The 27,870-nt window shown below is 51.2% G+C and overlaps 1 protein-coding gene across 3 annotated transcripts in view; it reads right to left on the reverse strand.

The window, feature by feature from the left end:
• Positions 1–9,301: 9,301 nt before the first annotated feature.
• dbnlb (drebrin-like b) overlaps positions 9,302–27,870 on the reverse strand; it is a 40,054-nt gene continuing 21,485 nt past the window's right edge. The window contains exons 6-15 of one of the 3 annotated variants that reach the window (XM_078428766.1): positions 27,171–27,248; positions 25,816–25,967; positions 23,688–23,742; positions 21,339–21,413; positions 20,760–20,871; positions 17,566–17,658; positions 15,399–15,482; positions 13,443–13,573; positions 12,336–12,558; positions 9,302–10,305 (exon numbers count right to left, since the gene is read on the reverse strand). In XM_078428766.1, the coding sequence (XP_078284892.1) occupies positions 10,163–10,305; positions 12,336–12,558; positions 13,443–13,573; positions 15,399–15,482; positions 17,566–17,658; positions 20,760–20,871; positions 21,339–21,413; positions 23,688–23,742; positions 25,816–25,967; positions 27,171–27,248 (1,146 nt within the window). In that variant the 3' untranslated portion in view covers positions 9,302–10,162. The remainder of the gene's footprint in view (positions 10,306–12,335; positions 12,559–13,442; positions 13,574–15,398; positions 15,483–17,565; positions 17,659–20,759; positions 20,872–21,338; positions 21,414–23,687; positions 23,743–25,815; positions 25,968–27,170; positions 27,249–27,870) is intronic. The other 2 variants (XM_078428768.1, XM_078428769.1) reach the window with 2 other exon arrangements.

Raw genomic sequence — 27,870 nt, forward strand, 5'->3', positions numbered from 1 at the left:
ATAAGGGAATAACATTTAGTGCAAGGTAAAGCCAGCAAAGTCCGAGGGTCACCAAAGAGGTAGATAGTAGTTCAGCACTGCTCTCTGGTTGTGGTAGGATGATTCAGTTGCCTGATAAACGCTGGGAAGAAACTGTCCCTGAATCTGGAGGTAGACACAAAATGCTGGAGTAACTCAGCGGGTCAGGCAGCATCTCAGGAGAGAAGGAATGGGTGATGTTTCGGGTCGAGACCCTTCTTCAGACTGATGTCAGGGGAGGTGTGTGTTTTCACACTTCTACACCTTTTGCCCGATGGGAGAGGGGAGAAGAGGGAGTGGCCGGGGTGCGACTGGTCCTTGATGATGCTGCTGGCTTTGCCGAGGCAGCGTGAGGTGTAGATGGAGTCAATAGAAGGGAGGTTGGTTTGTGCGATGGTCTGGGCTGCGTCCACAATTCGCTGCAATTTCTTGCGGTCTTGGGTGGAGCTATTATGGATCCAGAGGAGCCACTCCAGAGCTTAACTGGTTTACCTCAGCAAGAACACCTCTCATTCTTCCTAACGCCAAGGAGTCTCAATCCTATCTTGTGGAAGTCAACCCCGGGGGAAGAAACTATGCTCTCTCCAGGGCAAGGAGAACCTTCCTCAGACAGAGGACAAACGGCAGTACGATACGATACGTTAGAGCTTTATTTATCCCAGGAGGGAAATTGATCTGCCAACGGTCACGAAAACACAAAATACATGAAACATGACATTAAAGTGATGAGTGGAAAGGATTGGAGATGTGCAAAGATTGGGAGAGGGCGGGGAGTCGGTCTCAGTCTACCCCACTACAGTTGGAGGAGGGGTTGTCCAGTTTGATGGCCACAGGGAAGAAGGATCTCCTGTGGCGTTCTGTGCTGCATCTCGTTGGGACCAGTCTGTTGCTGAAGGTGCTCCTCAGGTTGACCAGTGTGTCACGGAGGGGCGGGGTGGGCTGTATTGTCCGGGATGCTCCGCAGTTTGAGGAGCATCCTCCCCTCCGAGACCATCTCCCCGTGAATCCAACACCAACTCCACCCCCAGGACGGAGCCGGCCTTCCCGGTGAGCTTGTTGATCGTGTTGGCGTCCGCGGCCTTCGTCCTGCTGCCCCGGCGCACGGTATCGAAGAGGATGGCACTGGCCACCACCGACTGGTAGAACATCTGCACCATCTCACTGCACACGTTGAAGGAGCGGAGCCTTCTCACAAAAGTACAGCCGGCTCTGTCCCTTCTGGAAGTGGTGGCGGTCGATACGATGGTGGTGTTTAAGAAGCTTTTGGATAGCCACATGAACATGCGGGCAATTGTGGAATGTGGAACACATGCAGCGTGGCAGAGGAGATTAGCTGGCATCATGTTCAGCACAGACAGTGTGGGCACATCACTCCGATTCTGGCCTCTCTCCACTGGCTCCCAGTACGGTACAGAATCAACTTCAAGCTCCTCCTATTCACATACAAAGCCCTAAACGGGCTTGCCCCCCGCCCCCCCATATCAAAAATCTTCTAACCCACCACTCTATCTCCAGGTCCCTCAGGTCGGCCGACTTGGGGCTACTCACTATCACGTGGTCTAGGCTTAAGCTCAGGGGTGACCGCGCTTTTGCGGTTGCAGCTCCTAGACTGTGGAACAGCATCCCTCTCCCCATCAGAACTGCCCCCTCCATCCACTCCTTTAAGTCCAGGCTCAAAACCTATTTCTACTCCCTAGCGTTTGAGGCCCTCTGAGGGGGCGCTGTGAACTGTTTATGTATGTGCTGTTATGTTTGTGTGCCATTGTATGTTCGTTTCTTAGTACCTGAACTGATGTACAGCACTTTGGTCAACGTGGGTTGTTTTTAAATGTGCTAGACGAATAAAATTGACTTGACTTGACTGAATGGCCTGTTCCAGTGCTGTACTATATTCTATGAACAGCAGATTCTGGAATCAGGAGCAAAGCACAAAGCGCTGGAGGAACTCAGCGTGCCAGGCAGCATCTGTGGAAGGAATGGATGGAGAAAGTTTTGGGACAGGACGTTTTTTCAGTCTATTCCCACCACAGATGCTGCCTGACCCACTGAGTTCCTCCAGCATTCCCCTTGGTTAATTTGGGCCTTGCATTTGATATTTCTGACAGGAAACCTGTTGTTTTTTTTCTTTTTTTGCCCCGACAACAATTCTCACTACCTGTAAAAATTTCCACCAGCTTCTGTTTTGTATCATTTCTTCAAGGTACTTTCTGTTATTTTGACCAATATTTCATCCGAGAACCTTTCCTACTGAAATATGTACGGTGGAGGCATCATTCTGAGAACCACAGATGGACGTGGGGAAGTCCCAAAGATTTCATCAACTATTTCCAGAGGCTTCCAGGAAACGGCTCTGTGGTAAACATGACGAAGAACGATTCTCAGAGTACAGTTGCATACAAACAAGTTCAAAACCAACGTACAAGGCACCAAATCCCCAGGCTGTTGACCAAACCGCAACGTGCAAACATTGCTGGTTAACGCAAGATTTCTGTAGGAGCCATTTGTGTTTAGACCAAAGATACTAGAGGAGCAAGATGAACCACTCCGTCAAAATCACCTATACTGAAGTGTCGTACGCAAAGGAGCGTAATGTCCGCCATTTTAGTAGGCAAACCCCGCCTTTCTCTAAGCCTCTCGTAGTGTAATCAGTGTTTTGGGGGAACAGTTTGTGTGATGATACCATTGAAATGCAGAATATATCTCGTCCATCAATTCACAGATTTTTATGATTTTTATTTTTAAATGTTTCTGTAAGTTTCTGCTTACTAAAATGGCGCCTTGACGACGTACTATGGTTTTCAGGGTCGAGTGGTCTATCTTGCTCCTCTTTGGTTTAGGCTAGCTACTGTTGGCATATTATATTATTTTGTCTAGATATATCTTTTCGCATTATTTTTGACACTTGGGGGCGGTCATTAGAAGAACAGGGTGGTGTATATATAAGAAAATAACTGCAGATGCTGGTACAAATCGATTTATTCACAAAATGCTGGAGTAACTCAGCGGGTCAGGCAGCATCTCGGGAGAGAAGGAATGGGTGACGTTTCGGGTCGAGACCCTTCTTCAGACTGATGTCGGGGGTGGGACAAAGGAAGGATATAGGTGGAGACAGGTGGTGTATATATATGGGTATTAGTACGGTTGCCAACTTCCTCACTCCCAAATAAGGGACAAAGGGTGACATCACCGCCCCGCGTCCCACGTGACCTCACCCAGCCAGCGGCCACGTGCTCCCGCTCCCGCTGGCTAGGTGAGGTCACGTGGGGCGGTGATGTCACCCATTGTCCCGTATTTGGGAGTGAGGAAGTTGGCAACCCTACTAATACGGGACAAGGGCGGTCCCGTACGGGACAAACTAATTTAGCCCAACATACGGGATGTCCCGGCTAATACGGGACAGTTGGCAACCCTAGGCATAAGGGACTGGGAGGAGCCAGGCACAGGGAGGGAGAGACTATCGAGTGGGCAGACCATCGAGTGGGAAAACTTGGGACCTGGGACCAGACCAGGGACAGAGCAGCCAGCTACGACTTGTATGCGCAATAAGTAAAGCCTGGTATGTTCATCTCCTTGTTTGTACAACTACTTCAATAAACAACTAATTAAACTGGAAATGACGTATGGAAGATCTGTTCTGTTGGGTCCGCGTAAGGTCGCTCCGACTCCCCGTGTTGTAATGGCAATTAGAAAAGAAGTCATCGCCAAAGTCAGGAAGTTGCCATTACAATTTCTAACCACCCCATCTCACCTCCACAGCATTTTCAGCAGGTATGAAGAAGGGCTTCGACCCGAAACGTCACCCACTCCTTTTCTCCAGAGGTGTTGCCTGACCCACTGAGTTTAGTTTAGTTTAGTTTCGAGATACAGTGCGGATAAAGGCCTTTCAGCCCACCGAGTCCACACCCACCAGCGATCCCTGCACATTAGCACGACCGTACACACACTGGGGACCATTTTACATTTACACCAAACCAATTAACCTTGGGAGTGTGGGAGGAAACCAAAGACCTCGGAGAAAACCCACGCAGGTCACGGGAAGAACATACAAACTCCGAACAGACAACACCTGTAGTCGGGATGGAACCCGGGTCTTTGGTGCTGGAAGGCAGCAACTCTACCGCAGCGCCACCGTGCCACCCTGTTACTCCAGAACTCTGTGTCTATCTTCTTTGAAATGAATGAATTGGCCATAACACCTTGGTACACGTTTCCTCGGGACTCATTTGACAAAGATAGGGACAGAGTTGTTTTCTGACTAAATTGCATTTTTACTTTGACTTTTAAAAGAATTAAGAATCCAAATGACATCCCCGCATTAAGTACAAGTGTGTAGGATGGAACTGCAGATGCTGGTTAAAACCTGAGATAGACACAAAATGCTGGAGTAACTCAGCGGGCGGGACAGGCAGCATCTCTGGAGAGAAGGAATGGGCGACGTTTCGGGTCGAGACCCTTCTTCAGACTCAGACCCAGTCTGAAGAAGGGTCTCGACCCGAAATGTCACCCATTCCTTCTCTCCGGAGATGCTGCCTGTCCCGCTGAGTTACTCCAGCATTTTGTGTCTACCTTAAGCACAAGTGGAGTCCACATTATGGCGCTCATCAGTGCCTCTCCCCATCAAAGGAATCTTCATGCTTCGTTACAGTAATGCATTTCCTCAATTATTTACTGTACTCTCACAAGCTGGAAATAATTTGCCTTTAAAACGGAATTGGGTGTAAATAAATCGAGCTTGGGGTTTAGCCCACACACACCTGTCACTGAAACCCCTGCCAATTCCAGTCAACTCAACCCAAGCAGGCCTGGTTACTGATGGGAGAAGGAAGTGAAAGTTGCTTGTGACCTACAGACTACACAAATATGGATCAAATACGAGGCGTCACCAGGCTTTTTGCCAACGGATCTTCTTGTCAAGTCTTTGCAACTAATATCGATTAGCTGCGAATTCCATGTTGATATTACAGATGATGTGGAGATGGCAATGTGGCACAGCAGCAGAACCCCGGGTTTGATCCTGATCATGGCGGTCACGGTGGCCCAGCGGTAGAGTTGCTGCCTTACAACGCTTGCAGCGGGTTCGATCCCGACCACGGGTGCTGTCTGTACGGAGTTTGTACGTTCTCCTCGTGACGTTTCTCGGAAACCTACAGGTTTGTAGGTTATTTGGCTTGGTGTAAGTGTAAATTGTCCCTAGTGTGCAGGATAGTGTTAGTGTGTGGGGATCGCTGGTCAGTGTGGACTCAGTGGGCCGAAGGGCCTGCTTCCGCGCTGTCTCTCTAAACTAAACTAAACATTCCAAAGACATACAGGATTGCATTTTGATATAAAATGCTGGAGTAATTCAACAGTCGGGCACCTTTACTCCAGATTTTGTGTCCATCTTCGATGTAAACCAGCATCTGCAGGTTTGTAGGTTAATTGGCCTCTGTAAACCGGTCCTCGTGTGTAGGATAGCGCTAGTGTTGGGGATTGCTGGACTCTCTAAATTAAACTAATAAAACATGTCGACATCCAAGAGCATAGAGCTGTGGGTTCATCCCCTTTTACACGGCCTTTCAGCTCCGATCCAGGTGAAATCAGCCTCACAGCGCCAGTGGTTCAACGCTGAATTTTGCAAACAATAGACAATGGGTGCAGGAGGAGGCCATTCGGCCCTTCGAGCCAGCACCACCATTCAATGTGATCATGGCTGATCATTCTCAATCAGTACCCCGTTCCTGCCTTCTCCCCATACCCCCTGACTCCGCTATCCTTAAGAGCTCTATCTAGCTCTCTCTTGAATGTATTCAGAGAATTGGCCTCCACTGCCATCTGAGGCAGAGAATTCCACAGATTCACAACTCTCTGACACAACTCTCTGTTCTAAATGGCCTACCCCTTATTCTTAAACTATGGCCCCTTGTTCTGGACTCCCCCAACATTGGGAACATGTTTCCTGCCTCTAACATGTCGAACCCCTTAATAATCTTATACGTTTCTCTAAGATCCCCTCTCATCCTTCTAAATTCCAGTGTATACAAGCCTAGTCGCTCCAGTCTTTCAGCATATGACAGTCCCGCCATTCCGGGAATTAACCTAGTAAACCTACGCTGCACGCCCTCAATAGCAAGAATATCCTTCCTCAAATTTGGAGACCAAAACTGCACACAGTACTCCAGGTGCAGTCTCACTAGGGCCCTGTACAACTGCAGAAGGGCCTCTTTGCTCCTATACTCAACTTATTTCACAGCAGAACATATAACAGCACAGACAGAAAATACTGGAGGAACTGAGCAGGTCGTGCAGCATATGCGGAGAACAAGGATAGGTGACGTTTCAGGTCTGGACCTGAAGAAGTGTCCCGACCCAAAACGTCACCCATCCATGTCTCCCCCAGTTGCTGCCCGACCCGCTGAGTTACTCCAGCACTTTGTGGCTTTTTTGTAAATAACAAAAGCATGGGCAGTTCCTTGTTTCTCCATATAACAGTCAGTCACTACACAGGAACAGACCGCTAGGCCCACAATGTTCGTGTCAAACATGAAGCCAAGTTAACCTATCCTCCTCTCCCTGCACGTGACATATTCCCATCCACATCCACATACCGATCCAAGGTACCTAAATACCACGACTGTATCTGTCCCCACCACCACCCCTTAGGGTTGCCAACTTCCTCACTCCCAAATACGGGACAAAGGGTGACCTCACCCAGCCAGCGGCCACGTGCTACCGCTCCACCTCATAACTTTAATATACTTTTTATCAAATGAATGAAATTAAAATTGTTGAGAACATTAGCGAGGAGGTGGTGCTGGTTTCCGACGGGCACGGTGACGGACGCCCCACACATCTCTGTCCTCCGTACAGCTGGCCAGCTCCTCTTTTGTCTCTACACGTGGGTCTTCCATCAACGTCTTCAGCATGGTCGTGTGGTCAATAGACAATAGGTGCAGGAGGAGGCCATTCGAGCCAGCACCGCCATTCAATGTGATCATGGCTGATCATTCTCAATCAGTATCCCATTCCTGCCTTCTCCCCATACCCCCTGACTCCGCTATCCTTAAGAGCTCTATCCAGCTCTCTCTTGAATGCATTCAAAGAGAATGTCCCGGGTTCCGTCTTCCATGGGTGGGTTCCCACAGCACAACCTTGTTTGCTGGTATTTCTGGGCGGCGGTGGCCACCAGGACCATCAGGTCTCTCCTTAACCTCTGAAGCTTCCATCAGGTCTCTCCTTAACCTCTGAAGCTTCCATCAGGTCTCTCCTTAACCTCTGAAGCTTCCATCAGGTCTCTCCTTAACCTCTGAAGCTTCCATTCAGGTCTCTCCTTAACCTCTGAAGTTTCTCCACATCCCCTTCCAGCTAATAGCCTCGGACCCAGGCAGCATTCTGGTAAACCTCTTCTGCTCTCTCGTTAAGGAAAAGCACATTTATTTCTAGAATATCAAACTTCCTAAGGGCGGCACGATGACACAGCGGTAGAGTTACTGCCTCACAGCGCCAGAGACCTGGCCTCGATCCTGACCGTGGGTGCCGTCTGTACGGAGTTTGTACGCTTTCCCCGCGGGTTTTCTCCAAGATCTTCGGTTTCCTCCCGCACTCCAAAGACGTGCAGGTTAGTAGGTTAATTAGTTTGGTACAAGTATAAATTGCCCCTAGTGTGTGTAGGGTGGTGTTAATGTGCGGGGATCGCTGGTCGGTGCGGACTCGGTGGGTCAAAGGGCCTGTTTCCACGCTGTATCCCGAAACTAAACGCTATTCGAGCAGCATTTCGTGTCTCTCTTTGGTATGAATATTGATTTCTCCAGTTTTAAATAACCCTTGCATTCCCTCTCTCTCCCTGTCCCTCCCCCACCCTAGTTACCGTACTAGTTTCACTGTCTGTATAACTTGTTATCACCTAGCCCACAGCCAACAATGGAGCGTTGTGGGCTCCACCTTTCCTTGATCATTACCTTTGCATTTCTTTCATTCATTTGTTCTATATCTATTTCACCGCCTACAGGATATCTCTCATCTCCCTTTCCTGTGCTCGTCTGAAGAAGGGTCTCAACCCGAAACGTCACCCATTCCTTCACTCCAGAGATGCTGCCTGACCCGCTGAGTTACTCCAGCATTTAATGTCTATCTTCGGTGTAAACCAGCACCTGCAGTTCCTTCCGAAACACTACTATCCCTCTGCTGACAGAGACTGGACCTCTGCTGCCCCCTGCTGCTACTTGCACCAACTGCATCAGCAAGGCTGTTGAGACTCCAGAGAGGCGCCCAGAGTCTGTTTTATTGTTATAACAATCTGAAGGGTCTCGACCCAAAACATCACCCATTCCTTCTCTCCAGAGGTGCTGCCTGCCCCGCTGAGATACTCCAGGACTTTGTGTCTCTCTATCTTTGCAATTAGGCTGATCTCTGCCTCCTAACCCCATTCTCCTGCCTTCTCCCCATAACCCTTGACACCCGTTCTAATCAAGAATTGGCCTATCTCTGCCTTAAAAATATCCTCTGACCATCTGACTCCCTCCTCACCTCCTTTCTAAAAGAGTGCCCCTTAATTCTGAGGCTGTCTCGTGACCCCTGAGGCTATGACCACCTCCCCACCGGCACCCAGCGCACTGACACAGCCACACAGAGACGCCAACTGACAAAAAACAAACAAAATCCTTTTATTAAAAGCCAGCAGCAAAGACATTAGGCGGGTTGGGGGGGGGGTGAGTGAGTGTGGGCGAGAGTGAGAGTGGGTGGGTGAGAGAGAGGGAGTGTGAGTGTGAATGAGAGTGTGAATGAGAGAGGGTGAGAGTGAGTGTGAATGAAAGTGTGAATGAGAGTGTGAGTGTGAGTGAGAGTGGGTGTGAGTGAGTGTGAATGAGAGTATGAGTGAGAGCAGGTGAGAGTGAGTGTGAATGAGAGTGAGAGTGTGTGAGAGTGTGAGTGAGAGGGGTGGGTGGGAGGGTGGATGGGTGGGTGAAGCAGACAGCCCCATTGCCCGTGATGCTGGGGTCATGTCCGCAGGTAGACAATGCTTTCATGTCGGCACATGATTGTTTTTTATTCAAAGTAAATCATCAGAGAGAAACAGAATCGGGATGCAGAACCGTTGATGCGACGTGTGGAAAACCCAGAGAGAGCCCCCACTCCCCGTCTCATGCAGCCCCCCCCCCCCCCCTGATCCCACCATCGACCCAAACTCAGGGGGCCGCTGTGTGCAGGGAAGCTGACGGAGGCAGCAGCGGTGGAGGGGAGGGGGGGGGGGGCCTGACGACTGCTAATCCCCCCCCTCTCCTTCGCCCGTAAGCTCACTAACCCCCCGCCCCCCCCCCCCCCCCCCCCCCTCAGCTGAACAACTAACAACAGGTGGAAACCCAGAATGCTGGAGTAACACACAGCAGGTCAGGCAGCATCTCTGGTCCGAAGGGTCCCGACCCCAAACATCAGCCATCCGTGATCTCCAGGGACGCTGCCTGGCCCGCTGAGTTACTCCAGCACTGTGTCTTTGTTCCCGTAAACCAGCGTGGTGAATGTCCTCTTGTTGCCGGATGGGGTGGGCACGGATTGGGAAACATCGCGGCATTGGGGGGAGTGTGGCAGGGTTGGGCAAGAGGGGGTCGGAGGGGGAGGAGACGGTTGTTGGGTGGTCTGTGGTCCCGGCATGTCCCAGGTGGGGGGGGGGGGGGTGAGGGGCTAACACCCTGAGCTGGCTTGGCCGCAGTGAGGGGGGAGCTGATGTCCAGCTCCGCAGGCTCTGCCCACTGCATCAGTCACCGTTCAGGGGCTGGAGGTGGAGGTGGACACACGGCCCTCACACAGTGCGGCACCACAAGGAGGCGGTCAGAGAACGTCCAGGCCTGGTCGCCAGGGAGGGAGGGGAGGGGAGGGAGGGGGAGGAATGTGCGATGGATGGAATGAATGGTTGGGGGAAAACACCAAGCGTAGTGGAGGGTGAGGGGTGGCTGAACCTTCTCCTGCCCTCCCCCCCACCATGTGACCGAGAGCAGAGACCGTCCCACCCCCCCCAGTGTTAGTGAGCGGAGACCCCCACTCCTGCCGTGACCATCACCGATTCAGCCCTCCCGGTGGGCGCAGGACGAGAGCTGCAGACACAGTGTAGCGTTGGCGAGTGGTCAGCGTTGGGTCAGCGTGGGCAGCAGGGCGGGCAGGGCCGGGCCGGGCACTAACCGGTCAGCAGCTCCACATAGTTGGCTGGGAACATGCCGAAGGAGCCGTCCGACCCGTACCCCCGCCACCACCCCTCGTCTATCTGCTCGATGTCCGAGATGATGTCGTCCGGGTCAAAGGAGATCTCCGTGCTGTCAGCTGGGTGGCAGGGAGACAGGGGATGGGGGGGTGGAGACGGGAGAGGGGAGGTGAGGGGGAAAGAGGAGAAGGGGTGATGGGGAAAGGGAAGAGGGAGATGGGGTAGCCGGGGCAGAGTAGGGAGGAGAAGGGGGTGCCAGAGGAAGGGGAGAGGTGGGGAGGGGAGAGAGGGGGTAAGGGAGAGAGGAGGTGGGGGGAAAGAGGAGAGATGGGTTGTTGGGGTAGGGGAGAGATGGGTTGAGGGGGAGAGGGAGTGAGGGGGAAGGGAGAGATGGGTTGGGGGGAGAGGGAGAGAGGGGGGCAGGGGGAAGTTGATGAGAGAGAGAGAGAGAGACAGAAAGAGAGAGCGAGACGTCAGCACACCTGTACCTGTTAAACCAGCGTTACTATCTGGGCATTCCATTCTGCATCACTGGCCAAAACACATTCTGGACACAACGGCCCATAGTTATCCTGGAGTGAAACCATTGGGATAATCTTTTAACTTTCTGTGATCACTGGGTGTTGAGCTTCATGTGGGAACTGGTCGCATGTCTTTGGAACGAGTTGCCAGAAGAGTCAACACTAAAATGCATGGTGTAGTAGATAGGCCCCGGCGGTCTAGGCCCCTGGCAGTCTAGGCCCCCGGCAGTCTAGGCCCCCGGCGGTCTAGGCCCCCGACAGTCTAGGCCCCCGACAGTCTAGGCCCCGGCAGTCTAGGCCACGGCAGTCTAGGTTTCCGACAGTCTAGATTTCCAACATTTTAGCTCTGGACAGTCTCGGTCCGGAGGCCCGGGTGCCGCTGAACGGACGTTGCGTAGCAACCCGCCTCCCGGCCCAGGCGGCCGCCATTGGTGTCACGTTGGGCGTGGAGTGGCGACAACACCCTTTATCCCGTATTTGGGAGTGAGGAAGTTGGCAACCCTAGGGGCAGGGCACCTGGGGAAACCCAGGACTGATCTCATCAGCTGTCTCTCCACTCTGGGGTTATCATACAGCGAACATTACGATGGCTCATAAGTTACTGAGTAGAATTAGGCCATTCAGCCTATCGAGTCCACTCCACCATTCAATCATGGCTGATCTCTGCCTCCGAATTCAATTTTTCCTGCCTTCTCCCCATAACCCTTGACACCCGTTCTAATCAAGAATTTGTCTATCTCTGCCTTATAGTTATGAAGTGGCAACTTGGGATAGACACAAAATGCTGGAGTAACTCAGCGGGTCAGGCAGCATCTCGGGAGAGAAAGAATGGGTGACGTTTCGGGTACCCGAGCCATCACCCATTCTTTAGACGTTTCATGGGTACCCGAGCCATCACCCATTCCTTCTCTCCAGAGATGCTGCCTCACCCGCTGAGTTACTCCAGCATTTTGTGTCTACCTTTGATTTTAACCAGCATCTGCAGTTTTCTTCCTGAGCTGAGTTGGGGAGGTTGGAACCTACCTACCTGGAGATTAGAAGGCCAGGATGGATGTGGGGTGCCAAGGACATGGGCAGTGGCCTCTCCACCATCTGCAGGCTTCACCATACAGTGAGCAACCTTGGTCACTGACTGGTCACTCAGCTGTGACCACTCATCATCAGAGCAGCTCCCACACCAGAGACCCTGCAACTGGTGCTGCACCTCACAGAAGCCCAGGAAAGATTGGCACCTGGGCAAAGGCCTGTGCAGGTATCAGGTCTGTGCGCTGTTCTTGGGAAGCAAGATGCCAGTCTATGGAGCCGACTCTTGTCTACACACACACACATAAACTGGTCACATGGTCATAACGAATAGGAGTAGAATTAGGCCATTCGGCCCATCGAGTCTACTCCGCCATTCAATCGTGGCTGATCTATCTCTCCCTCCTAACCCCATTCTCCTGCCTTCCCCCCATAACCTCAGACACCCGCACTAATCAACAATCTATCTCTGCCTTAAACATGGTCACACAGGATCCAATTTCTCCAAAGACGAGTCCACCAGGGACCCCGATGCCTCCTGATTCTCTGCGGTTGGCGTGTGTGACCAATGGCCCTGTTGGTGTAAATGTGGCAAATAGACCTACCAGCCTGATAGTCATACAGCGCCCTGGCACACAATCCCTGTATCGTGGTCTCGGTCGCTTCATAGATGTTCTGGTGGTCAGGGGCAGCCTGGTCCGTGGTGACCTGAGGGGCAGCCTGGTCCGTGGTGACCTGAGGGGCAGCCTGGTCCGTGGTGACCTGAGGGGCAGCCTGGTCCGTGGTGACCTGAGGGGCAGACTGGTCCGTGGTGACCTGAGGGGCAGACTGTGAGAAACACCAACGTGATCACCTGGGAATAAATGAAACCCTTCTTGACCCGGCTCCAACCTTCAACCCCAGTCCATCTGCAGCTCCGGCAGTGTATTCCAAATCACTAAACTCAGTCACAAAGCCCTCAGACAGCTCTGCCGCCAATTCCAAACGTCCTCTCGAGTCACTGACCCACGCAAACGGCTTCTCCCATACTCCATCAAAAGCCCTTCGCAATCCCCAATCCCCATGATGTAGGGGGACATTTTGAAAACTAGAAGGAAGTTGATCAGTTTTCAATCTGCTTAACCCATGAGTTTACTTACTGGGGAAGCATGTGGGGTTAAAGGGCCAAGGTAAGGATGTTAGTGGGGCAAACCAAGTGCAGGGCAGAAGCTGCAAGGATGCAGTGAAGGAAGACCGAGCAACGCAGAAGGTAAAGGGGTGCTGGCGACGTGGGACCGTGCGGCGGCGTGTCGGCCGTGGGGGAACCTGCACGAGGAGCTACATGGCCAGACAGCATCTGGAGAGCAACCTCACTGCCTTGGTTAGACAACCGTGTCTCACCAACCATTCGACTGGGATAGAGGACGGGTGAGGATGGCATACCAGAGGCCCAGGGGTGGTGCAGCGGTAGAGTGGCTGCCTAACAGCCTCAGAGACCCGGGATCGATCCTAACTGCACAGAGTTTGCACGTTCTCCCTGTGACTGTGTGGGTTTCCTCCGGGTGCTCAGGCTTCATCCCACATTCCAATAACGTGCAGGTTTGTGGGTCAATTGGCTTCTGTAAACCGTCCTTCGTGTGTGTGGGACAGTGCTAGTATACGGGTGATCGTGGTTGGAATGGACTCGTGGGCCGAAGGGCCTGTTTCCGCGCTGTATTTCTAAACTAACTTACCGTCGCCACAGGCTCCGGTTTCTGCTGCTCTTCTGCGTTTCCCTCCGCATCCTGATAGATATCCTCGTGCTCGACCGTGTCCGAATGGTGGAACTGCCAGCTGTAACCCTCTTCACTCTGTCCTTTCTCCGCTGTCGATGGTTTCCAGAACATGAGCAGAGGGAAAATCAGGTCAAGGGGCAATGAGGGCAGGAACCTCCAGCCACTCTCACACCACCCCCAACAACCACGTGAACAATGAATGCTGGAAAGGCTCAAGAGGCCGGGCAGTGTCCAAGGAGAAACTGTTAACATTTCAGGTCAATATGCTTCCTTCTGCATTTAAAGATCATTGACCTGAAACTTTAACCATGTTCATACACCAATCAGCCAAAACATTATGACCACTGACAGGCAAAGTGAATAACATTGATTATCTTGTTACAATGGCACCTGTCAAGGGGTGGGATATATTAGGCAGCAAGTGAACAGGCAGTTCTTGAAGTTGATGTGTTGGATGCAGGAGAAATGGCCCTGAGCGACTTTGACAAGGGCCAAATTGTTATGGCCAGGCGACTGGGTCAGAGCATCTCTGAAACGGCAAGGCTTGTGGGGTGCTCCCAGTCAGCAGTGGTGAGTACCTACCGACAGTGGTCCGAGGTGGGACAAACCACAAACCGGCGACAGACAGGGTGTTGGGCGCCCAAGGCTCATCGATGGCGAGGGCAACGAAGGCTATCCCGTCTGGTCCGAACCGACAGAAGGTCGACTGTGGCACAAGTCACAGAAAATTTAATGGTGGTCACGGGAGGAATGTGTCACAATACACAGTGCATCGCACCCTGCTGCGTATGGGGCTGCACACGGAGGACCAACAGCATATTAGGCAGGTGGGCATAATGTTTTGGCTCAGCAGGTCATAATGGTTTGGCTGATCCGGTGCAAGTTTATAAGTCATAGGAGCAGAATGAGGCCATTCAGCCCACCGGGTCTATTCAATCAAGTCTAATCTATCATTCCCTCAAAACCTCGTTCTCCTGCCTTCTCCCAACGATCAATTTCCCTCCTGGGATAAAGAAAGTTCTATCGTATCGCATCGTAACATTTGACAGAGTTACTGATCAGGAATCTATCAATTTCTGCTTTAAAAATACCACATGACTTGCTTCTCTCTGCAGGCACCACTGGCCTCGTAAGTCATGTAGACAGAATTATAGAGTGGGGAAACAGGCCCTTCGGCCCACCGATCTGACTTGCTCCTATTTTCCGGCATTTGGCCCATATTGAACAAAATCTTTCCTATCTATGTACTTTCTAAATGTCTTTAAAAAGTTGTGTACCTATTTGTACAAATTACAGTGGAGGCCAATTCACTGGATTTTTTCAAGAGAGAGTTAGATCTAGCTCTTATGGCTAACGGAATCAAGGAATATGGGGAGAAATCGTCTGATTTTGGATGGCCAGATGACATATTGAATGGCAGTGCTGCCTCGAAGGGGCCGAATGGCCTCCTCCTGCACCTATTTTCTATGTTTCTGAACCCTCACAGATGTCTCAGGACCAGTCTCACCCTGAACACTCTCCTCCCCTCTCCCATCAGGCAAGAGGTGCAGAAGTGTGAAAACCTCCAGATTCAGGGGCAGTTTCTTCCCAGCTGTTATCAGGCAACTGAACCATCCTCTCACCAACTAAAGAGCGGTCTGACCCACCATCCACCTCATTGGAGACCCACGGATTAATCAGACTTGCACTAAACATCACACCCTTTGTCCTGTTTCTGTACACAGCTTGATTGTAATCATGTGTAGTCTTTCCACTGACTAGATAGCTCACAACAAAAAAGCTTTTCAGTGCATGTGCCAATAAACTAAATAGATGTGGATATGTCTCCCTCCCAGACACAGTGCATGTCATGTGCAGACACACGTACACGCGTGCACAGAGCCAGGAGCACGGACCCCTCGGCTGGTGACGTACCACTCCAGTCAGTCTGCGGCTCTTCCTTGGGCTCTGCTTCCACCCGCTCGGTTCCACTCTGCACCTCCGCTGGGGATTGCACGTCTAAATACAAGGTTGGCAAACACAATGATTTCTAATCGTGCGCTGGTCTGATGGAATTTGCCAAAAAAGATCAACGATCAGAAACTTACAAAGGGAAGAGGTGTGCGCGTGCGCGCGAGTTCGAGTTCATGCCCATGTGCACACGCCTGTGCGAGTTCATGCCATGTGTGAGTGTGCGCGCGCACGTGTGCGAGATCATGCCCATGTGCGTGTGCGAGTTCATGCCCATGTGCACGTGTGCGAGTTCATGCCCATGTGCACGTGTGCGAGTTCATGCCCATGTGCACGTGTGCGTGTGTGAGCGCACGTGCGTGTGGAAAGAGTTGATAAGCCACCACCTCTGCAAACAGCACCCACCGAGCCCAACACCATAAATACAATCATTTCCAGGCATGCTGTGTTTAAACTGCGTTGCCATGGTCACATTGCATGCATACCATGTTGCGTTCTCAACCTCAATTATCAAAGTGGAGACAGAGGCTGAAAAAGATTTCAAAAACTTGGAGGTATAGTGGACCTTTGACAACCCACTGAGCGCTGCCTCCCTGTAGCTTGGATAGCCCTCAGCTGGGGGCCTGTACACACGTCTGGTCTCTGTATACTGTACTGCGATTAGAATCCACACGGCACTCCACATCACTGTGACTTCCATACACAGCGACTCCCAGTGCTACAAACCACCTGGTTTTTAAGGGAAGATAGACACAAAACGCTGGAGGAACTCGGCGGGCCAGGCACCATCTCCGAAGAAAAGGAATACGTGATGTTTCGGCTCAAGACCTTTCTTCAGACTTGTGGCAAACCGACTTGGTATAAAGACTGAACAGGCTGGGGTGCTCTGGTCACCACTTGGCTGGGTCATTGTAATATAATTCCATTTGCTTGGAAGCTCAGAATTACAGGTAATATAAATCCAATCAGGAATTCAGGAGAAAAGTCGACCCAGAGCGGTGTGAACTCTCCGCATTCACTCCATGAATTAATAAGTACAAAGCAAATGACATTGAAGGCAAGCTTGCTAAGCACGGCAGACGTGGCGATAGGACAAGGAGGCGCTTGGACAGTTTAAACTCTGTAGGAAGGAGCTGCAGATGCTGGTTTCAACCGAAGACAGGCACAAAATGCTGGAGTAATGCGGCGGGTCAGGCAACATCACTGGAGAAGGAATGGGTGACGTTTCGGGTCGAGACCCTTCTTCAGACAGATGTCAGAATGACTCTTCTCCAGTCCGAAGAAGGGTGTCGGCCCGAAACGTCACCCGTTCCTTCTCTCCAGTGATGCTGCCTGACCCGCTGAGTTACTCCAGCACTCTGTGAAACGTCACCCATTCCTTCCCTCCAGTGATGCTGCCTGACCCGCTGAGTTACTCCAGCACTCTGTGAAACGTCACCCATTCCTTCCCTCCAGTGATGCTGCCTGTCCCGCTGAGTAACTCCAGCATTTTGGGGTCCATCGACAGTTTAAACTCTGGTGGATACTTCTGAGCAAATGACTGATGCGGAGTGAGAAGTCTGGTTTGCGTGCTTTAGCCCGAGGCTGAGACAGAACCAAAGACACTAGAGGAGCAAGATGGACCACTCTGTTGAAACTGCACACACTGAAGTGTAGTCCACAAAGGAGCTTAACATCCGCCATTTTAGTAGGCAAACCCCGCCTTACTCTAAGCCTCTCGCAGTGTAATCAGTGTTTTGGGGGAACAGTATGTGTGATGATGCCATTAAAATGTAGAATATATCTCATCTATCAACTCACAGATTGTTGTTATTTTTCTTTTTAAATGTTTCTGCAAGTTTCTGCCTACTAAAATGGCCGCCGTGACGCACTACGGTTTTTAGGGCCGAGTGGTCTATCTTGCTCTGCTCTATTATCATTGGTCACAACTGAGGTCCCACAAGGTGCAGCACTTGACAGCGTTGCAATAGCCAAGTGACTAGTGACAGCGATACACAACCACCCATCTCCGATTACACGAGAGAGAGTGCTCGCGGGTTCAGTAACTAACGTCATGCACCTCATCCCTAACCCCTGTGTGGATTGTTCGCTACCCCAGGCACAGTGGAAATGGAGGAGAGGCGATGCCAACCTGGGGGCTCTGGCTGGGCAGGCGAGCTGACAGGCGAGGGAGGGGATTCTAGCTGCTGACTCCGGGACTGCAGGAAAGGGCTCTTCAACTTGCCTGGCAGGAAAAAAGCAGATAAAACTCAAGCACGGAGACAACAGTAAGCTGTGCTGTCGCAACACCGTACAGGGCAACACGGCAGGCAGCACACTCCACACCAGGGGCTGGCTGCACACTGCAGGCCTGCACACTGCAGGAAGAAATCACAAGCTGCACTAATCACCCCCTCTTGTTCAAAATCACACGCCAAAAACAAGTCCACAATATTTGATAAGTCTGATACAAGCTAAACAGATGCTGCAAAACTGAGCCCGTCACTTTTTAAAATACATAGGGCAGGCCGAATATTTACTGTTCGTCTTCAATGGCAGCTGGTTCTGGCAGTGAGCCACCTTGGTCCATTGTGGTCTTTGTTGGGAAGGGGCTCACACAACTGCAGTTATGCAGGGTGTGAGCTGTAGGGAGAGGTTGAGCAGGCTGGGTCCCTATTCCATGGAGCACAGGAGGATGAGGGGAGATCTTATAGAGGTACACAAAATCATGAGAGAATGATGCACAGAGTCTTTTACGCAGAGTAGGGGAATCGAAGACCAGAGGACATGGGTTCAAGGTGAAAGGGAAAAGATTTAATAGGAATCCGAGGGGTAACTTTTCCACACAGAGGGTGGTGGGTGTGTGGAACAAGCTGCCAGAGGAGGTAGTTGAGGTTGGGACTATCCCATCCTTTAAGAAACAGTTGAACAGGTACATGGATTGGACAGGGTTGGAGGGTTATGGACCAAGTGCAGGCAAGTAGGACTAGGGTAGCTGGGACATTGTTGGCCGGTGTGGGCAAGTTGAGCCGAAGGGCCTGTTTCCACACTGTATCACTCCATGACTCTATGCAAGTCCAGGGTTCAGACCGAGTGGACAGTGGAGGAACGGTGATACATTTCTCGGAGTATTACTTCAGATAACAGGAGTCCCATACATCATCTGTCCTAGCCTCCAGGCAAGCAGGTAATGGAGAGGCATAGAGTGATACAGTGTGGAAACAGGCCCTTCGGCCCCACTTGCCCACACCGGCCAACATGTCCCAGCTACACTAGTCCCACCTGCCGGCATTTGGTCCAAATCCCTCCAAACCTGTCCTTTCCATGTACCTGTCTAACTGCTTCTTAAATGTCGGGATAGTCCCTGCCTCAACTACCTCCTCCGGCAGCTCGTTCAATACACCCACCACCCTTTTTGTGGAAAACGTTACCCCTCAGATTCCTATGAAATCTTTTCCCAAAAGGGGGAGCAGTGGGCTGCAGGATGTTGGATTGGAAGGGCAGGGCCAGCTTGGGTGTCAGTGTTCCACCCTGAAGGGCTGCTTGTGCTTTCAACCTGCCCTTGCTCAGGGAAGCTCAAGCCTCAAAGCACAGGGTGACAGAGCGCAGCAAGAAACACCATTGCAGGCGCAAGCAGAGTCTACAACGAGAGGCCATAGCGTCAGAATTAAAGGACGTTCTTTTAGGAAGGAGATGAGGAGAAATTTCTCTAATCATAGGGTGGTGAATCTGTGGAATTCTTTGTCACAGAAGGCTGTAGAGGCCAAGTCAGTGGATATTTCTACGGCAGAGATAGATAGATTTTTGATTAGTACGGGTGTTAGCGGTTATGGGGAGAAAGCAGGAGAATGGGGTTCGGAGGGAGAGATATTTCAGCCATGATTGAATGGCGTAGACTTGATGGGCTGAATAGCCTAATTCTGCTCCTATTCCTTCTGACCTTAATGGACAAACGAGGAAAGATGGAGTTGATAATCAGTAAGTCTGAAGTAAGTGAGGCACTTGGACATTACACCAACTAACCAGAAGACAGGCCAGGTTGTAACCACATCCTGCCTGTGTCTCAGTTGCACGCTGACATTAGCAGAGCGACAACGGACTTGTTTGATTCTTTTCCTCCAGTGCAGATAAGACTCTGTACTTATGAAATGTGGTCATGAAGTACAACTTCTTGCACACCAAGAGATTCCAGCTGCCTTTTGCCGCAACCCTCAGCCCTGAAGCAAGCAGCTCAGTGCCAATTGCATTAATGCATCAGTGCGTGACTTGCAAACCTCAGTATTCTCTGTGCAACAGGACACCCTCGGCAGCTGTGGCTTCACAGAGCATGACGTGGGGCAGAAGCCTTTCTAAGTACGCCTGACTCGATAAGTTTCCAAGGCAGACACAAAATGCTGGAGCAACTCAGCGGGTCAGGCAGCATCTCTGGAGAGAAGGAATGGGTGACGTTTCGGGCCGAGACCCTTCTTCAGACTGATGTCGGGAGGGGTGAGGAAGGGGGGGCGGGAAATTCCTCTCATCTCCTTCCTAAAAGAACGTCCTTTAATTCTGAGGCTGTGACCTCTAGTCCTGGACTCTCCCACTAGAGGAAACTTCCTCTCCACATCCACTCTATCCAAGCCTTTCACTATTTGGTACATTTCAATGAGATCCCCTCCCTCATTCTTCTAAACTCCAGAGAGTACAGGCGTAGTCCGTCAAATGCTCATCATATGTTAACCCATTCATTCCTGGTCCCTCTCCAGTGCCAGGCCATGTGCTCACACTAATTCACAACGGATCTTGCCGTCCTGACCCGCTCACCCTCCTGGGACAGGAGGGCAGTGATTTGGATGGATCTGCTCATTTGTCACTAAACACCGCGACAGCAAAAGATGCTGAACTATCGCAACTGCACAGCTCAGCACTCTGTCCGTTAGGTTTAGCCTCCTCTACACAGAAGGTTGGAACGTTATTCTGGGTGGTGAGGGTTCAGGACTGTACAATATCACATTCAGGAGGTGTAACCAGTTAGACCACACTCTGCACAGTTCACTACACGCCGGGTTTATCCCTGCTGCCTGTCAAACGTGTTGCCTGCATTCAGGCAGTGGGATAGCGGGAGGAGAGTAAGGCGGGGGGGGGGTCGGGAGGAGAGTAAGGCGGGGGGGGTCGGGAGGAGAGTAAGGTGGGGGGGGGGTCGGGAGGAGAGTAAGGCGGGGGGGGGGTCGGGGGAGAGTAAGGCGGGGGGGTCGGGGGGAGAGTAAGGCGGGGGGGGTCGGGAGGAGAGTAAGGCAGGGGGGGTTCGGGAGGAGAGTAAGGCAGGGGGAGAGTAAGGTGGGGGAGGGTCTGCTCCCTCTCCATTACCTGGCTGTGTGCTGGCATTGAACGCAGACGGGTCTGCCACCTTGCCACGCTCACGATCCTTGAACAGCTCCTTGGGGTTCATCGATCTCTGGGAGATGATGGAAGCTGCCTCCTGTAGAGAGACCAGCAGTAAGTGGAGAACGCAGCGAAACGCGGGCGTCAGCAAGCAAATGCTGGTGTAACTCAGCAGGACAGGCAGCATCTCTGGAGAGAAGGAATGGGTGACGTTTTGGGTCGAGACCCTGCTTCAGACCGAGTGTAAGGGGACAGGGAGAGACAGAGATAAGGAAGAGTAAGTTGTGAAAACGAGACATCCATAGAGATGGGTTTCAAGGAAAATGTAGTATCGATCATCGTTATCTGGGAGAAGGTGACAACAAAGCAAATCGAGATAAAAATGTAATCTGGGGGACAGTCAGAGTGGCCGGAGAACTAGGAAGGGGGAGGGATGGAGAGAGAGGGAAAGCAAGGGCAGTTGCTCCTTGCCATGCAATTCCCTGTGTGTTAGGTACCCCACATCCTGTTTGAACAAAGGACAGCACTGTAGTCCAAGCAGATACATGCTAATGGTCAGCATACCGATGCCTTTTCAATGGACTGGCTTCTCCTGAACCCCTTGCGCATCTCTACTTGATATTCCTGCTCTTGTTCATTCTGCAAAACAACCGATTCACCAGTTAGCGGCAGCACAGTGTTTGAGACACCCATGAGAGCAAATTTGCAGATGATACTAAGCTGGGGGGTAGTGTGAATTGTGAGGAAGATGCAATAAGGCTGCAGGGTGACTTGGACAGGTTGTGTGAGTGGGCGGATACATGGCAGATGCAGTTTAATGTAGATAAGTGTGAGGTTATTCACTTTGGAAGTAAGAATAGAAAAGCAGATTATTATCTGAATGGTGTCAAGTTAGGAGGAGGGGGAGTTCAACGAGATCTGGGTGTCCTAGTGCATCAGTCAATGAAAGGAAGCATGCAGGTACAGCAGGCAGTGAAGAAAGCCAATGGAATGTTGGCCTTCATAACAAGAGGAGTTGAGTATAGGAGCAAAGAGGTCCTTCTACAGTTGTACCGGGCCCTGGTGAGACCGCACCTGGAGTACTGTGTGCAGTTTTGGTCTCCAAATTTGAGGAAGGATATTCTTGCTATGGAGGGCGTGCAGCGTAGGTTTACTAGGTTAATTCCCGGAATGGCGGGACTGTCGTATGTTGAAAGGCTGGAGCGATTGGGCTTGTATACACTGGAATTTAGAAGGATGAGGGGGGATCTTATTGAAACATATAAGATAATTAGGGGATTGGACACATTAGAGGCAGGAAACATGTTCCCAATGTTGGGGGAGTCCAGAACAAGGGGCCACAGTTTAAGAATAAGGGGTAGCCCATTTAGAACGGAGATGAGGAAGAACTTTTTCAGTCAGAGAGTGGTGAAGGTGTGGAATTCTCTGCCTCAGAAGGCAGTGGAGGTCAGTTCGTTGGATGCTTTCAAGAGAGAGCTGGATAGAGCTCTTAAGGATAGCGGAGTGAGGGGGTATGGGGAGAAGCCAGGAACGGGGTACTGATTGAGAGTGATCAGCCATGATCGCATTGAATGGCGGTGCGTACAGACTCGAAGGGATGAATGACCTCCTCCTGCACCTATTGTCTATTGTCTATTGAAGGGAACTACTGACGAGCTGCCACAGGGAGATGAGGCTGGGACTATCCCAACGTTTAACATCCAGTCAGACAGGTACATGGATAGGACAGGTTGAGAGGGATTCTAGACCAAGTGGATCCCTTGTACCAAACCTCTCCTGCATTGGTGCAGCACCCTCTCCTCCTCCCCTCCCTCCCCCCCCCCACCCCCTCCCCTCCCCCCACCTCAATCCCCCTTATCCTCCCTCCTCCCCCTCCCTCCACCCCCCTCCCTTCCCCCCCCCACCCCCTCCCCTCCCCCCACCTCAATCCCCCTTATCCTCCCTCCCCCCTCCCCCTCCCCCTCTCCCATCCTCCCTAGGAGATACATTTAAACTTTTAAATGTGAATAACTTAAAAAATATAACACAGATTTCAATGAAACTTCGTCCATTAGCATCAAAGGGCCAACAGTGAGTAAGGTGGGCCTAAAATTGTCGCGCTATCGTGTACCGTTTTGGCTGTAGTTCAGGAACAAACAACCAAACAAATGAGAGTTTTAGTATATAGGTGGACCAAACGCAGGCAGGTGGGACCAGTGTAGCTGGGACATGTTGGCCAGTGTGGGCAGGTTGGGGTGAAGGGCCAGTTTCCACACTGTATCACTCTCTGCCTCTAAGCCCTGGGGGTGCAGGGGATTACTCTGTTCCTAACCCATCCTGGGAACTTTTAATAAGTGTCAAGAGAGTTGCACTCCCTACCCGGGGGGTGTTTCATGGGGCAGCGCGGAGAGGTATTCACAGTGTTTCTCAGCCACACTGCACCTTACCTTGGGATGATTTACGGAAGAGTGTTAGGGAAGCATTAGAAATTCAAATGCAAAACAAAGTTTAGTTTAGAGATACAGCGCGGAAACAGGCCCTTCGGCCCACCGGGTCCGCGCCGACCAGCGATCCCCGCACACTAACACTATCCTACATCCACTGGGGACAATTTTTACATTTACCAAGCCAATTAACCTACAAACCTGCACGTCTTTGGAGTGTGGGAGGAAACCGAAGATCTCGGAGAAAACCCACGCAGGTCACGGGGAGAATGTATAAACTCCGTACAGAAAGCACCTGTAGTCGGGATCGAACCTGGGTCTCCGGCGCTGTATTCGCTGTAAGGCAGGAACTCTACCGCTGCACCACCCGTCTATATTTTGTACCCTAGCAATATACTGCACCTGTCCATGGACTGACGTTTTCAAGTTCAGCGCTCACTAGCTACAGAGAGGAACGACAAGGTTTACAGTCACACAGAAGCATTCTTACCCAGCGCTGTTTCTCACTCTCCCTGTTTACAGAGTCTTGTTTCTTCTGGAACTGCCTGCAACAGATGGATAAAAATTGAGTGAATTCACAGAAAACTTGCCGGTCAGAGTTTGGAAAAAGCAGTCTGTTGAGGGCATACTCTTTTTATGAATCATTGTGTTCCATATTAAACGCACCAACACGCAATGCAAACGGTGCAGGAAAAAGAACTGCAGGTGCTGGTTTAAATCGAAGGTAGGCACAAAATGCTGTAGTAACTCAGCGGGTCAGGCAGCATCTCGGGAGAGAAGGAATGGGTGACGTTTTGGGTTGAGACCCTTCCCAGTTTTCTGTCTTCCTGTCTCATCTTCAGACATTTAAAAAAAGAGTTCTACATAAATAAGTTTTATTGGCCAAGTATGTGCATACACAAGGAATGTGCCTCGGTGCTCCGCTCACAAATGACAACACCAACATACAGTTAACAATTGGCATGAGTCTGAAGAAGTTCCAGAACAAGGGGCCACAGTTTAAGAATAAGGGGTAGGCCATTTAGAAAGGAGATGAGGAAAACCTTTTCAGTCAGAGAGTTGTGAATCTGTGGAATTCTCTGCCTCAGAAGGCAGTGGAGGCCAATTCTCTGAATGCATTCAAGAGAGAGCGAGATAGAGCTCTTAAGGATAGAGGAGTCAGGGGGTATGGGGAGAAGGCAGGAACGGGGTACTGATTGAGAATGATCAGCCATGATCACATTGAATGGCGGTGCTGGCTCGAAGGGCTGAATGGCCTCCTCCTGCACCTATTGTCTAAGTCTGAAGAAACGTCACCCACCCCTTCTCTCCAGAGATGCTGCCAGTCCCGCTGAGTTACTCCAGCACTTTGTGTCTGCCTTTAGAAAGCTGCATGGTCCTGAGGAACAATGCCCCACCTGGCCCAGGACCTTGTGTGTACCTAGTTTGACTCATTAACCCACCAATGTGATCTCTGAGGTAGACACAAAATGCTGGAGTAACTCAGCGGGTCAGGCAGCATCTCGGGAGAGAAGGAATGGGTGACGTTTCGGGTCTCGACCCGAAACATCACCCATTCCTTCTCTCCTGAGATGTTGCCTGACCTAATGCAAGCAGTTGTACCCAGACGCATGAAACTGCTCAGACATTGTTAACATTACAGCAGGTAACGGAGATGAGGAAGAACTTTTTCAGTCAGAGAGTGGTGAAGGTGTGGAATTCTCTGCCTCAGAAGGCAGTGGAGGCCAGTTCGTTGGATGCTTTCAAGAGAGAGCTGGATAGAGCTCTTAGGGATAGCGGAGTGAGGGGGTATGGGGAGAAGGCAGGGACGGGGTACTGATTGAGAGTGATCAGCCATGATCGCATTGAATGGCGGTGCTGGCTCGAAGGGCTGAATGGCCTACTCCTGCACCTATTGTCTATTGTCTATTGTAACCCACAGTGATTAGCAATTACTTGCAATTATTTGCAACTCGTTAAAACACCAACAGCGCAACACTGACACAGGAAGCGGGAGTGTCAACTGGAAGTAGCAGCCCAAGGTTTAGATTGCTGCCTGAAACTACAATGGGGTCATCTAATTCGAGGGAGTTCACATTGTGCAGGAAGGAACTGCAGATGCTGGTTTACACTGAAGGTAGACACAAAGCACTGGAGTAACTCAGCGGGACAGGCAGCATTTCGGGAGAGAAGGAATGGCTGACGTTTCGGGTCGAGATTTGGTGGAACATGGGCCAAGTGGGACTAGCTAGATTAAGCACAGTGGTCCAACCGTTGAGTTGCTGCCTTACAGCGCTTGCAGCGCCGGAGACCCGGGTTCGATCCCGACTACGGGGGCTGTCTGTACGGAGTTTGTACGTTCCCCCCGTGACCACGTGGGTTTTCTCCGAGATCTTCGGTTTCCTCCCACACTCCAAAGACGTAGGTTAACTGGCTTGATATAAAAGTAAGTTGCCCCTAGTGTGTGTAGGATAGCGTTAGTGTGCTGGGATCGCTGGTCACTGCGGACTCGGTGGGCCGAAGGGCCTGTTTCCACGCTGTATCTCAACTAAATAACATGTCCTGCAGTCCCTGACCCGGTCCGTAGTCAAACACAGCCCCACTCAGAGAAAGAACAGACACAGAGAAACAACACTCACTTCTGCTGGTCAATCTGACTTGACTTATCTCTATATTGCAGCTCCCTCGACTCCGATTCTCGCCGCTCCCTCTCCTTCCGCTCGTGTTCCAACCCTTCGTGTTCTTGCGCCCTCCTCGTCTTATCTTCTTCCCTTCGCTTCGCCTCATCTTTCTGTTGAGAAAAGGGTCTCACCGTCAGTGAAATTAAAAACATTACGGAGTTTGCACCTTCTCCCCGTGGGTTTGCACCTTCTCCCCGTGGGTTTTCTCTGAGATCTTCCGTTTCCTCCCGCACTCCAAAGACGTGCAGGTATGTAGGTTAATTGGCTCGGTAAATGTAATAAAAAGATTGTCCCTAGTGGGTGTTGGATAGTGTTAATAAACGGGGATCGCTGGTCGGCGCGGACCCGGTGGGCAGAAGAGCATGTTTCCGCTCCGTATCTCTAAACTAAACTAAACAAAACATCATTTCTTCAGCGTTGCTGTGATTTCATACTCACTGACTCACTTGCAAAGGGTTGGTCTGGGCTCAAACAGGCCAAGACCAGGTAGGTAGCGCAGCGGTAGAGTTGCTGCTTTACAGCGAATGCAGCGCCGGAGACTCAGGTTCGATCCTGACTACGGGTGCTGCACTGTAAGGAGTTTGTACGTTCTCCCCGTGACCTGCGTGGGTTTTCTCCGAGATCTTCGGTTTCCTCCCACACTCCAAAGACGTACAGGTATGTAGGTTAATTGGCTGGGTAAATGTGAAAATTGTCCCTAGTGGGTGTAGGATAGTGTTAATGTACGGGGATCACTGGGCGGCACGGACTTGGAGGGCCGAAAAGGCCTGTTTCCGGCTGTATATATATGATATGATATGATATGGTACTTTCCTTGAAACACATCCAGAGTCAACTCTGGGGCCCCACAACCAAAGGAGCGTTTTGCAGTCGGCTTTATCCCCATGGGGTCTCAGCGTGGACCACCCGATTCTCAAAGTGGTGCGGTGGGACTTCAATGGGCAACCTCAGGGTTGAGTCGGAAAGAAAACTGCAGACGCTGGTTTAAGTCGAAGGTAGACACAAAATGGTGGAGTAACTCAGTGGGTCAGGCAGCATCTCTGGAGAGAAGGAATGGGTGACGTTTCGGGTCGAGACCCTTCTTCAGACTGATGTCAGGGGAGGGTCCCATCTGAAGAAGGGTCTCGACCCGAAACGTCACCCATTCCTTCTCTCCCGAGATGCTGCCTGACCCGCTGAGTTACTCCAGCATTTTGTGTGGATGTCAGTGTTGGGTCATTTGGACAGGAGGATGGCTGGTGTAAGCCACAATCGCTGACCACAACTCACATGGCCGGCTGAATGGTAGTCCACTGCCCAAACTAAAGCCTCACCTCCGTCTGTGCCCAGAAGCTCTCCTTGTTCACGTTTCGGATTTCAGACATCGCGTTTGTCTTCTTGTAAACTGACCCCTGAGTGGAGAGAGAACATAATTAGTGCTGCCCGGAGATTGTGGCAATCAATTGACCAAGGTCAGCAAGGTGTGTAGCAAGATCTGTCCTGGGTTGGGAAGGGATAGAATTTGGCCTTGTAACTCGACCGGTCAGAGCAGAGCCAGGTGCAACAATGCTCGCTGGTCACACTGCACGGGCAAGGTGCTTCACACCAGACACCCAGTGTGCATGCAGCTTTCCAAGGTTTGAAGATTGCTGCTGGTAACTTTGCCTGAGGAAGTGTGCTGCATATGGAAACATTTAAACATAGAAAATAGGTGCAGGAGGAGGCCTTTTGGCCCTTCGAGCCAGCACCGCCATTCATTGTGATCATTGCTGATCATCCACAATCAGTAACCCGTGCCTGCCTTCTCCCCATATCTCTTGATTCCACTAGCCCCTAGAGCTCTATCTAACTCTCTTTTAAATTCATCCAGTGAATCGGCCTCCACTGCCCTCTGTGGCAGAGAATTCCACAAATTCACGACTCTCTGGGTGAAAAAGTTTCTTCTCACCTCAGTTTTAAATGACCTCCCCTTTATTCTAAGACTGTGGCCCCTGGTTCTGGACTCCCCCAACATTGGGAACATCTTTCCTGCAT

Source organism: Rhinoraja longicauda, chromosome 36 (genome assembly GCF_053455715.1).
Source record: "Rhinoraja longicauda isolate Sanriku21f chromosome 36, sRhiLon1.1, whole genome shotgun sequence".
Classification (NCBI taxonomy): domain Eukaryota; kingdom Metazoa; phylum Chordata; class Chondrichthyes; order Rajiformes; family Arhynchobatidae; genus Rhinoraja; species Rhinoraja longicauda.